Source organism: Peromyscus maniculatus, chromosome 23 (genome assembly GCF_049852395.1).
Source record: "Peromyscus maniculatus bairdii isolate BWxNUB_F1_BW_parent chromosome 23, HU_Pman_BW_mat_3.1, whole genome shotgun sequence".
NCBI classification, from domain to species: Eukaryota; Metazoa; Chordata; class Mammalia; order Rodentia; family Cricetidae; genus Peromyscus; species Peromyscus maniculatus.
The window spans coordinates 21,793,132-21,806,250 of record NC_134874.1 but is presented as its reverse complement, the minus strand read 5'-3'; the positions used below and the strand labels follow the sequence as shown (position 1 = coordinate 21,806,250).

At 42.4% G+C, this 13,119-nt stretch overlaps 1 protein-coding gene across 8 annotated transcripts in view; it reads right to left on the bottom strand.

Moving 5' to 3' along the window:
* The window catches only part of Rabgef1 (RAB guanine nucleotide exchange factor 1), a 52,002-nt gene that overhangs the window by 15,831 nt on the left and 23,052 nt on the right, over positions 1–13,119 (bottom strand). For 4 of the 8 annotated variants that reach the window (XR_013047666.1, XR_013047667.1, XM_076560616.1 and 1 more), the window contains exons 3-4: positions 12,596–12,762; positions 3,192–3,358 (exon numbers count right to left, since the gene is read on the bottom strand). Coding sequence is in view for 4 of the 8 variants with exons in the window: in XM_076560616.1 (XP_076416731.1) it covers positions 3,192–3,358; positions 12,596–12,762 (334 nt within the window). In the remaining 4 variants the exon portion in view is untranslated. Of the gene's footprint in view, positions 1–3,191; positions 3,362–12,595; positions 12,763–13,119 lie in introns of all 8 variants that reach the window. The other 4 variants (XR_013047664.1, XR_013047665.1, XM_076560615.1 and 1 more) reach the window with 1 other exon arrangement.

The following is a 13,119-nucleotide window of genomic DNA, read 5'->3' as shown; positions in this document are numbered from 1 at the left end:
AATTTTGTTGGATGGTAAAGCATTACAATACAATCTTGTAGTGGGTCTAAAATATGTAGTTGATGAAATTTTAGTCAAAAGGAATACTATTTAGGGATTTTTTTAAAAGCCTAAATGCAGACTAAGTATTTTGGGACCCAGATCAAATGTCTGGGAAAGATATTTAATGCAATTCTGAAAACAATTGTCTACTCTTGGCCCACATACAGAACAGGTTGTTCAACCCTGTCACAAACTAGTTCTGGAGAGAACAAAAATGATGCAGAATCAGGCATGAGCAAGAGTGGGTCATTGTTCTACACCAGCAATGTGGGGAAAGAATCTGTGCAATGCGATGGGAACACAGATCAGCGTATATCAAGGTCAGCGGGCTGTTTCTACAGATAAGGGTTAGTTTCATGCTGACTAGGCCCATGGAGCAGCGTCAAGAAAGTTTAAATGGAGTAAAGGTTTGTAAGCACATCTGAAGAACTCAATACAGAATGAATCTTAATCTAGAGTATATTTCAAAATCTCCAGGAACTGTCCCTACATTGTACTTAATAAATCTATCTGATTAGTGTCTTAAAGCTAGAGTATGTGAGTTCAGGCATGAATAACAAGTGTTATAATAACTTGGAGACAAAGGCCAGTAGGGATTCCTTCAACTACCCGGTGAGGAGGCTCAGTGGATAAAGGCACTTGCTGCCAAGCCTGGAGGCCTCAGTTTGATCCCTGGGACTTCCATGGTGGAAGGAGAGAACTGTTGCCCTCTGACCTCCATACATGCACGCCTATACACAAGCATATACACAAACACACAAACAAATATCATTTGTACATAAAAAAATGTATCAGGACACATGGGTTAAGACTGGGACACTTTAAGACCACAAAACAGTTGGTGCTGGTGTAAAATACAAAATTAGTTGCACAGTAATTTTCTTTTTTTTTTTGCTGCTGTTTTTTTGTTTTTTCGAGACAGTTTTGGTGCCTGCCCTGAATCTCACTCTGTAGACCAGGCTGGCCTCGAACTCACAGAGATCCACCTGCCTCTGCCTCTCGAGTGCTGGGATTAAAGGTGTGCACCACGTCCGCCCGGCATGCACAGTAGTTTTTAAAACAGGAGGAATTTGAGGCTTATCGGCGTCTCCAGTATCAATTAGTGATGCCCTGAACACAGAGCATGGTGGCATCTATACCAGCTGCTTACTTTTTTTTCTATGTATTTACTTATTTGAGACAGGGTCTGGCTGGTCTGCACACTAGCCTTAAACTCACAGAAATCTGCTTGCCTTCCTTCAGAGTGCTGTTCTTAAAAGCATGTATCACCATGCCAGGCTTGCCTCTTTATTTTCACAGATTCACTAAAAAGTTAATTAAATGATTAGAGAACAAGGGTACATTTTGCTTCTCATAAGAAAAACAAACCCAAATGAACAATGTTTCTGTAAATACAATATAAACACAGTATATATTCTGTACATACTGCAGCATAAATGCAAATTTAGGAGAGGTGTCCTCTTGACCATTCTAGCTCAAGAACAAAAAACCTCAAGCTTTACTTTTTACACATTAAAGAAGCCTGTCATTGCGTGTGCGCACACACACCGTGCACACACACCCCAGTGGTAGTTTGCTTGAACTCTAAAAGCCACTGTTTCTTCACAGATACTTAAAGGAAAAGAGACAGTCACTTGCTAACACAGGGTCATAACATCCCCGAAGAGCAAGAAAGTTTCCCCTTCGAGAACTGGACCTTAGAACACTTGGAAACGTCAGACACAAACCCACCACTTATTAGGCTAGGGATGCCTGAGCAGGAGGGGCACAGTTAAGCAGCTCTGCTTCCTGATTACCATTCCCCTCCCCTGTGGGCTCTCTTCACCTCACCGAAGACTTTTAGACTTAGTTGAGTTTGATGCTGTAGAAGGTGCAAAGACTTCATCATTATTTACAAAATAAATTATTTCACAAATAGTCTTATGAATTACGAAAACTGAAATTACAGATAAGAAATTCTGGACTAAGACACAGGTGTGAACAAGCATGGTGGCACACAACACCTATATATAAATGACCGCAGCATTCCCAAGGCTGAGGAAGGGGGAATCATGAGTTCAAGGCTAGTCTCAGCCATATTGCAAGTCTGAAGTAGACCTGGACTACACATTGAGACCACACATCAAAAACCCACAAAATGGGCTGGAAAGATGGCTCAGCGGTTAAGATCGCTGGCTGCTCTTCCTGAGGTCCTGAGTTCAATTCCCAGGAACCACATGGTGGCTCACAACCATCTGTAATGAGATCTGGTGCCCTCTTCTGGCCTGCAGGCACACATGCAGGCAGAACACTGTATACATAATAAATAAAAATCTAAAAAAGAAACAAAACAAAAATCTTGTTAAAAAAAAAAAAAACACCAAACAAACCCCCTACCAGGCACAGTGGTATGTTCCTGTAACCTCAGCACTGTGAAGGCTGCAGCAGGAGGTGGGGAGCTGAAGACTATATAGTGAGATGCACGTGGAAGCCATAGCTCTAGCCTACCACTGGTGAAAACCCTAGCAAGGGACCAGACAGTTCACTTATCTTCTTTGGTTTTCAACGTCCTTCATCTACAAAACAAAAGGACTGAAATTGTAGCTGCCAAGCTGCCAATTGTAGCCTTCAGAGTCTACAGTGTATCTTTTTTTTCTCTAAATGAATATGAAGAACATTAAAAACCTAAATACATGCCAGACATGGTGGTGCACTCCTTTAATCCTAGGAGGCAGAGGCAGGCAGATTTCTGTGAGTTCGAGGTCAGCCTGGTATATACAGTGAGTTCCACCCAGGCCAGCTGGGCTATCCTGTGAGACCCTGGCTCAACTGGAGAATAAAAGTGGAAAAAGGGAAAGCTCCAAATACAAACAGTAAAACAAGTAATAACCACGTCTACTTCATGCTACCAGCCATAGAGCTGAGCTAAACGCCTATGGAGCAGGCTACTCCATTACAAGGTAACTCTCTAACTTCAGAACTTCCAGAGATGATCAGAGCACAGTGGAAAAGTACTAGCCTGGGAGTCAGGTGTTAGCTGAGCTAAAAGGATTGTCTTAGGTAAATATCACCTTGTTCTTGTTCTCAGGTGTAAAATGACAAGATTACAGTGATCTCTAACCCTCCCTAAAACCACAGCTTTTGTTTCCAAGTGGTTAGTCTCAGCCTACCCTTTTGTAATGCATTGCTTCCAAAAACATCTTCGTCTGTTTATAGATTTCTTGGCCTGTCTTGTGGAAGGTCTTGAGAAAGTCTATGAACTCTTTAGTCACTCGATCCGTCTCAATGCTGGTTTGCCGGTTTATGGAGGGACTGGGAGCTTTGGCTTCCTGAATTTCTGCTGAGAAAATTAAACACAGTAAGTTTTGATACCCAGAAGACTGATGTATGGAATTACTCTATGTAGCTAACAAGACTACTGAAATTATATGTAATCAAAGTTAAATTGATATCACTTTATAGTTAAACATTTGGATGAGTGTCCTTAAAGTAAGGAAATGTGAGGGTATAAGTAGATAAAACTACCCGATCTAAAACATACTCAGCAGGACTGGAAACGTCGCAGTTGGTAGAGTGCTTGCCTACCATGTACAAATCTCTGGGTTCCAGTCCCAGCAATGCATAAACTAGGCATGGTGGTGCACAACAATATCCCAGCACTATAATCTTTGGAAAATGGAGGCAGGAGGATCTAGGTCAGTTCAAGTCATCCTTGAGTGAGTTTGAAGTCAGCCTGGGCTACATGAGAACCTGTCTCAAAAAGCCTAGTGACCTGAATTCAATCTCCAAGGCCCACAGAATGGAAACAGAGAATGACTCCTAATTGTTCTCTGTGCTCAACAACTGAATTAGGACACAACTATTCTTAAAAATACAAATACAAGACTGGGCACAGTGGTGACATCCTTTAATCCCATCAGAGGCAGAGGCAGAGGCAGGCGGATCTCTAAGTTGAGGCCAGCCTGGTCTGCATAGTGATTTCCAGGCCAGCCAGAGCTACAAAGTGAGATCCAGAAAATAAGTGAACAAACAGAAAAAGCAAATCAAGTAATAACAAAAAACTCTCAAATTTGTGCAATGATCTTAACAACTGCGTTAAAGTGAGTTACAGTGTAGGAAGGCAGGATACTTTTATAAGATAACAAGTGAAGGGGGCCTGTGCTCCCTCAAGTCAGAAGTTCAACAAAGATGACCCGTGAGTGCAATGAAAAAGTACTAGCTCACACCCTGCCCCCAACCAAATAAAATGTAGAAAAATAAAAAATAAAAAAACAACTAACCATGGGCCAGTAAGATGGCTCAAAAGGGAAAAGTGCTTGCCACAAAGGCCTAGAGATGTGTTTTACCTCCAGAACCCACATAAAGTAGAAGGGAAAAAAACTCCACAACGTTGTAATGTTATCTCTACAGATAAACAGACACACACCCAACTGATAAATTTTTAAATGTTTTTAAACTAGCAGAAAACAAAAAGATACTAAATAAAAGCTGCTTATTAGCACTCTTTTAGCCAAAACACACAATGCTTTGAGCTATATCCTTTCTTGAACAACTTTCTTAATGATCACCTGAGTCTGTCAAAAAAAGTCAGCAACCAAAGTAACTATCAAGGGAGTACAAAGGCATCAGGTAACACACGGTATTAGCAAACCTTCCAAATGACATTTCACCTGCCAAAAAGACAAAGGCCAATTTATTTTTCCACCATTCAGTGTGCAAGTCACACTGCTCATAGTAAAAATGCATCCAAGCTGGATGTAATGGCACATGTCTGTAATTCTAGCACTCAAGAGGCTGAAGCAGGAGGATCAAGTTCTAGGTCAACCTGGACTACACAGTACATTTGATAGCAGGTTTATAGCAAGATTCTAATGCTTTCACACACACATTCCAAAACACATACAGGATCCTCCTGCCTCAGCTTCCTCAGTGCTAGGACTACAAGTGTGTACCCCCATGCCCGACAAGAAAAAGAAATTGAGAGGCATTAAAACAGACCAACTTCACACTATTATTTTATTGATCTGTTTTTTGAGACAGAGTCTCATGATGTAGCCCTTGCTGGCCTGGACCTCAATAAGGAGGCCAGGCTGGTCTTGGACTCACAGAGATCCATCTGCCTCTACCTCTTAAATTCTTGGACTAAAGTCATGGGACACCATGCCTAGTACCATATTATTTAGGAGAAAACCTTTGACCTCTCCACACATGAGGATATACCCCACCCCTCACAAAACTAGATAGATAAACAGACTGACAGAATTATTTATGTATTTTATGCATATGGGTACTTTGTCTGCATAACAAGGAGGCTTTAGCTTCCATTACAGGCAGTGGTGAGCCACCATGTGAATGCTGAGCCATCTCTCCAGCCCCAAGACCAATAATCTTAATAGGGAAGATGGGCACTTCAAGCATATACACAAAGTAAAACAAATACACAAAGTAAAACAAATACACAAAGTAAAACAAATACACAAAGTAAAACAAATACACAAAGTAAAACCACAAGAAGATGCTATTCCAGAAGTTAACTTGCTGGGCAGTGGGCCCACACCTTTAATTCCTGTACTTGGGAGGCAGAGGCAGGTGGATCTCTGTGAGTTTGAGGCTAGCCTAGTCTACAGAGCTAGTTCCTGGATAGCCAGGACTACAAGCAAGAAATCCTGCCTCAAAAAAAAAAAATAAATAAAAAATAAACCAGAAAAAAAAGTTAACTTAGTAATTTAGTAATAATAAAAAATCATAAAAATTTGTGGTGGTTTGAATAAAAATGCCCCCATGGGCTCATATATTTGCATACTTAGTTCCCAGTTGCTGAACTGTTTGAGAAGGATTAAAAGTATCAGAAGGTGTGGTCTTGTTGGAGTGTATCACTGGGGGTGGGCTTTGAGTTTCCAAAAGCCCATGCCAGGCCCAGTGGCCCTCTGCCTGCTGTCTGTGGATCAGGACATAAAGCTCTCAGCTACTGCTCCAGTACCATGCCTGCCTGTACACTGCCATGCTCCCCACCATGAGGATAATGGACTAAGCCTCTGAAACTATAAGCAAGCCCTCAATTAAATATTTTCTTTTTTTAAAAGTTGCCATGGTCATGGTGTCTCTTCACAGCAAAAGAAACCCCAACTAAGACAAAATCTGAAATTTGATCTTGACAAGAAAGCATAATACAGTCTCTTAGACGATACAGGTGGAGTGCAAGTGACAGAACTTTAAAGGGGCAGCTTAGTGATAAGTGCCAGAGTTAGACCCACAGGTCCAGCTGGGCATGGAAGCTGCACAGTGACCCCAACACTCAGGAGGCGGAGGCAAGAGGAATGTGGATCCCAGGCCAGCCTGGGCGACAAAGTGAGACCCCATGTCACAACAGCAGCAAAAAGGCTGAACTGGGAACTAAGAACAGAAAAAAGATACAGTCAAATAATCAAAAAGAAATTACTCCTAACCAAGACACAGCAGTCCTAAATGCATATCTAACAAGGCAGCTTTAAAATGCAAAAAGGAAAACCATAAATGTAAGGAATGAGAAACAAATTCACAACTGGAGAGTTGGATCCTCCACCGTGAGGGCCTGACAAGGCAGGAAGTAGAGAAATCAGTAAGAACACAACACGGGTTGGCAGGTAAAGGACAAGCCTGACAGTGAGTCTGGAGCCCACACAGGAAAGGAGAAACCAACTCTCATATATTGTCCTCTGACTACCACATACTCACCAATGCCTACACACATATACACACTCATTCTGTGCGTGCGTGTGTGTGTGTGTGTGTGTGTGTGTGTAATAAAACACTTTCTTAAAAACCCACAATATTTGTACAATACCATGGATACATATGACCAAACTAAAATTTATAGACTGCTCTAAACAGAAACAGAACATACATCCAGGTGACAAGATAATAAAGGTAATGGCTTACAGTGAGTACGACTGTATATTAAGTGCTTCTGCGAGACTGCTGTGCAATCCTCACACACACCAGGTAGTCTCCCTAGAATGAAGCAGCCGAGGCTTGAAGGTGTTTAGAAACTTGAATGATCTTCAGTTGCTTCCATGGTTAAGGGCAGAACTGAACTAGAGTCTGGATGTCTGACTCCTGAGCCAGATGCCTCCCTATACTCCCTTACCCCAGAGGCAAAGAATGCCATGGGACTGAAAGCTTCAGGGTCAAGGGCAAGCAAGAAAGCCCAGTCATCCCCTTCACTGTTTTGCTTATGTACACTCCTCTCCAACAAATACTTCTGATTAAACAAAGGGGGGAAAGTCCTCAGCTGAGCAACTGTTCATACCTATAATCTCAGCACTTTCAAGGCTGAAACAAGGACTGTTGGGAGTTCAAGGACATCCTGAATTACAAAGTGAGATGTTGTCTAAAAAACCCAGCCTACCTCAAATCCTCCTTTAAAATGTAAGCAGAGGAGCTGGGGTAGAGCTCAGTGCTAGAAGATGGGATTGGCTCTATCGGTGCTCTCCAGACAACACAAAAAGCTTTCAACAAAACAAAACAAACAAGAAGAAAGGAGATGGAAAAGAACAATCCAGTCACATTACAACTGGAGTGTTTGCAGGGGCCAAGCAGCCAGAGTTTGCACATCAACTTATCTCGAGTTTCTCAAATAGAAACATAATTTACAGTTCAAGTCCATCCAGTCAAACAGGATTCTCAAGCTGTCCATCACAGCTCAACAGTTTACAAGGCTTTCCAGCTGAGCAACCCTGCACCAGAAGGAAAGTAGTGTTTCAGCTGTCGTTCAAGGAGCGCTTAGTAGGTGCCAGACACTGTGCTCCTTAATCACTCACTAACTCGTTACAATTTCACAAGGTGGGTAATAGTACCACCTTACATGTGAATCTTAGAGAACCTGTCACTACCTGTCCAAAGCCACGTGCTAGTAAAGGGAGAGCTGGGATTTAAAACCAGATTGGAATCCCAAGCCCAGGCAGGTTCTTTATAACTACACTGTACCATCCTGTGATTATTGCAGCATCTGTTTATGTCTACCTAAATCAGTCCCAGAGGGGCTCAAAAGATGGATTAGTGGCTAAGAGCACATACTGCTCTTCCAAAAGACCCAGTCTAGTTCCCAGCACCCATGAACGGTTCACAACCAGTTCCCAGCAGGCATGTTGAATAGTTCACAACCACCCATAACTACAGCTCCAGTGGACCCAATGCTCTCTTTTGGCCTCCCTGAGCATGGTACTCACACATGGACACACTCATACAAAATAATAATAATAATAATAATAATAATAATAATAATAATAATAATAATAATGCCACCAAAGAGGAGGGTACAAGTATGTCAGCATGCCAAGACAACAGGCTCACTTAAGCCCAGGAGTTGGAAGCCAGCATGGGGAATACAGTGAAATCTTATGTCAATCACTCAACTAAAAAAAAAAATCAGTGAGTACTAACCAATCACCTGCTATGTATGATTGTTAGAAAGACAGACCAAATATTATATCAAAGTTAGCCTTCGATATATGAAGAGAATAAAATCTAATTGTATTTGAGTGGTTATGAAGAATAAGACAGCCTGAGGAGGTGGGGAGGGTCAAGTATTTATAACACAATCCTGGGAACCTGAGTTTGATTCCCATCACCCACTAAAAAAGCCAGGTGAACTGTCATGTCTGTAATCCCAGCAATGGGACGGCAGATACTAGATCTCACTGCCAGTCAGCCTATCCAAATTGGTGAGCTCCAGGTTCACCAAGAGACCCTATTGCAGATAGTAAGGTGGAAAATAATGAAAGAAGGTACCCAATGACGACCTTTTTGACACCCACTCAACACAAATGCACACACCCACAAAAACACATACATTTACCACACACACAAATTCTTCAAATCCCTTAGAAGACTATGCTTTGTTTGCAACCACACTCCCTTGGCTTAAGACCATTCTTTTGTACTACTAATATAAATAAAACTAACAGGAGCACGTATTAAGGAAGTAAAATAAAGACAGAATAATAAAGTTGACCACTGGTCTGGACTGTAAGTTGAAACTGCACCTGGTATCTGCTGAGTGTGCTCACAGAAAGGCCAAACAAGCAAGTAGGCTCAAGTGGAAAGCTCACATGGCAACTTACATAAGCAACCCGTGAACTAACAGCCAGCAGCGCCCTCACTGAGAAATGAAGGATTTTTAAAGACTCTGAAGCTTTCTCCCTACAAAACAGCTACACTGTTAAAAAGCTGGAGTCCAACTCCTAACATTGAAAAGCAAAAGGCGGCTGTGGTGGTGCATGCCTCTTACTCCAGCAGGAGATGAGGGCACGAAGATTCCAAGTTTGAAAAATCTTCAAGGTGAGCCTGAGCTACATGGTGAGTTCAAGGCCAATCTGAGGCTCCAAGCATGACCCTGTCTAGAAAACCCAAGGACTGGGGACATACCTGGTGCTACTAGAGCCCTTGCCTAACACTCAGGAGACCCTAAATTTAATCCCCAGTATTGGGGAAGTGGGTAACAGATAGAAACCAAAGGGAAAAGTAGAACTCCCTACTGGTGACAACGTTTTCCTAGAAGCTGGAAAGGCAACAAGGCAGCTGACTGACAAAGAGCTAGCCCACAGGAACATTAATCAGTCCCTCCTTGCCAACATTTCAGAGATTTGTGCTGGCATTGCTAGGGAAGCTACAGAATTCCTAAATGTAATAGTTACTTTCCAATACTCAGAATCTGAAGACTGGGCCAAGTATCTTTTTAAATTACACTTACTCAGGCATTTGGTTAGTGTGTGAATGTGCATGTGTGTGCTTATTTATGGGAGTACACATGTTGCAGTGCACCTATGGAGGTCCGAAGACAATTTTTGGGACTCAGTTTTTTTCTTCTACTACATAAGCTCTGGGGATCATTCAAACTCAGGTCATCAGGCTTGGAAAGAAATGCCTTTATGGACTGAGCCACTGTGCTGGCCCAGTCAAATCTCTCTTTTGAATTTGAAAAATTGCTTTTTCACATAATATACCCCCAAATATCTTATAGAAAGAATGTGGCAAGTGAATGTGACTCCTGGCCTCAGCTCCATGTCAGTCACTGGAGTCCCACCAAGCTCCCCCAGACAACAGCCAAAAAGCACTTCATTGAGCAAATATGCTTCAAGGAATCTGTTCTCAGAAGAGGGATGCAAAGGTAAAAGCTATTTTGCACATGAGTTTTTACAATGCAAATCTTTTATTGTATGGGATCATTTATCTGTACCATGCAGTACTGCAATGGACTCTGACTGCACAAGAGGCTTTTAGAATGAGACTTCCTGAGACCAGCAACAGAGACTGGAAAAGTGCATGGGCACCAGATGCCTAAGCAATAGGAATCTCATTCAATATATGGACATACTTAATACAACATTATATTTAATATGTACTTATGCTATATACAAAATGACTACATGAGGCCTGCATATGCAGAAATCACATATGTAGGTATTAAATGTAAACAGCAATAATCATCATATCTGGAAGGGCGGAAAGGGTCTTCCAGGGGCTATCATTGCTCATTCTGCCTGTAAGTAATCCATTTGCTCTGGGAAGCATGCATGGGCTCTGAGAAAGCAATCCTCCTGCCAGCATCTATGTGCACCCTCAGTCTCTCTCAGCATTTCACACTTACAGCATAAGGCTGCGAGGCCCAGACACAACCAGTATCTTTTCAGCCTCACTCAAACCTCTTTCCACTAGCCTGTCTGCTCACTGAGCCTTTAATTTTATTTATTGTTTTAATTTTATTTCATATGGATGGATGTTTTGCCTGCATAAATGTCTGTGTACTAGTTCTATGCCCAGTGACCAAGAAGGCCAGAAGAGGGTACTGGATCCCCTGGAACTGGAGTTACAGACAGCTGTCAGCTACCATGTGGGTGCTGGGTCTCAAACCTGGGTCCTCTAGAAGAGCAGCTAGTACTCCTGACTGCTGAACCATCTCACCAGTATCAAATCACTATGCCTTTAATGACAATCTTCTTTACACAGCATTTTTAATGCATTTTTATTATTTGCGATTGTGTATATGTGTGAATAAGTACAGGTGCCCACACAGGCCAAAGACATTGGTTCCCATGGAGCTGCAGTCCTGACAGAACTGGAGTCCTCCACAAAAACAAGGGCCCTTAACTACTAAGCTATCTCTCCAGTCCTCACTGACCATTTTAGGAAGCAGTTGAGGGCCGAGAGAGCCTCAGCGGTTAAGAGCACATACTGCTTCTTCCAGAGGACCTGAGTTCAGTTCCCAGCACCCACATCAGACAACTCACAACTGCCTGTAACTCCAACTCCGGGGATCCCACTCCTCTTGTCTCTTCAAGCACTTGCACTCACATAAAAAATTAAAACATTTTTTTAGGTGAGAAAAAGAAGTAGATGAAGGAGCAAGGGAGACTGTAAAGTGCTTTGCCGCACAAGCATGAAGACCTCCGTTCAGCTCTCCGAGTTCACACCAAAGCTGGCCTGCTGGCACAAGCCTATAATCCCAAGCCTGGGGGGACAGAGACGGAAGACCCCTGGGACTCAATGGCCAGCTAGTCTAGCTAAATCAGGGAGGCTCGGGTTCACTGAGAGACTCTGCCGCAGAAAACAAGGTGGAAGCCGAGTGGTGGTAGTGCACGCCTTTAATCCTAGCACTCAGGAGACAGAGGCAGGCTGATCTCTTTGAGTTCAAGACTAGCCTAGTCTATAGAGAGAGTTGCAAGACAGCCAGGGCTGTTACAGTGAGAAACCCTGTCTCGAAAAACCAAGAGAGAGAGAGAGAGAGAGAGAGAGAGAGAGAGAGAGAGAGAGAGAGAGAGAGAGAGAGAGAGAGAGAGAGAGAGAAAGAACAGATGAATGAGGAGCTGGAGAGATGGTTCAGTAGTTAAGATCACTGACTGCTCTTCCAGAAGACCCAAGTTCAATTCCCAGAACCCACATGGCACCACATAACTATCTGTAACTTCAGTTCTGAGGCATCCAACACCCATTTGTGGGCTCTGAGGGCACCAGGCACACAGTGGGACACAGACATACAAGCAAACAAAACACTCATACACATCAAGATTTTTTAAATAGATGAAAGACTACAAATCTGTCTATAAGAAAATACTTACATTGAGTTACTCAAGAGCCTCAAATGAGCCTTTTTCTATCTGTATGTTTCCTAATATCATAGTAAATAAACTTTGGGAGAGAAACATCTCTTGGGTGACGTTCAATCCCAAAAAGAGCCACTTCTGATATCGTATGAACAGAGTGGACATTACACAAGGAAAACAAGGATCCAAAAAATAAAGGTTAAAAAAAAAATTAAGTAGCCAATGGTAAGCAGTTTGGATGAGAATGGAGAGTCTTATAAACAGAACTACACATTCAATTCCCTTTATTTCTCCTGTGGAACAAACAAACAGTGTCTCTGAATCAAAGGGAATTATTATTTATTTTATGTGTTGTCTGGCCATCAAACTTGATTTCTGTGTTAAAGCTGGACTAGAATTCTCTTGGGCTCACAGATGTAAAAGGCTGAGTCCACCTGCCTTCTAGATCTAGTCTGCCACTTATTCAGTCATACAAGAAGAAGAGAGAAAATTACCCTTCTTGGATCCAACCCTGGAAGAGGCACTGAAGAACTTCTTCACCGTGGTGACCTTGCGGGTCTTCTCATTGGTTTTCTTTTCCTCGAACTTGGAGAATGTGAGGGACTGAGCTCCCTGGCTGCTCTGGCTGCTAGCGAAGGCCTCTTCCTCCTCCCGCTGAAGTCTGAAATTCAGGGAGAGAACTGTAACGATCTGGATCCTCTCCAAGCTTTCCCGGGGTCTAAAAGATCTTGTTTAAATGACTGAAGAGGATCTGAAAACTTCATAAACAGGAGCTAAATATACCAAATGGGTCTGAGGGCTCTAGCACATAGCTGTAAGATGAAATTCTATACCTGTTGAAGTGTTCAATGTATGGGTTTAATCCCCAGGACCTCAACAAAACAAAACAAACAAAAAACAAACAAACAGGCTTTACACTTAAAATCTCAGCATTTGGGAGGCCAAGGCAAGATTGCTGAGTTTGAGGTCAGTCTGGGTTATAGACTAAGACCCTGTCTCAAATTACCATATTAAGAAA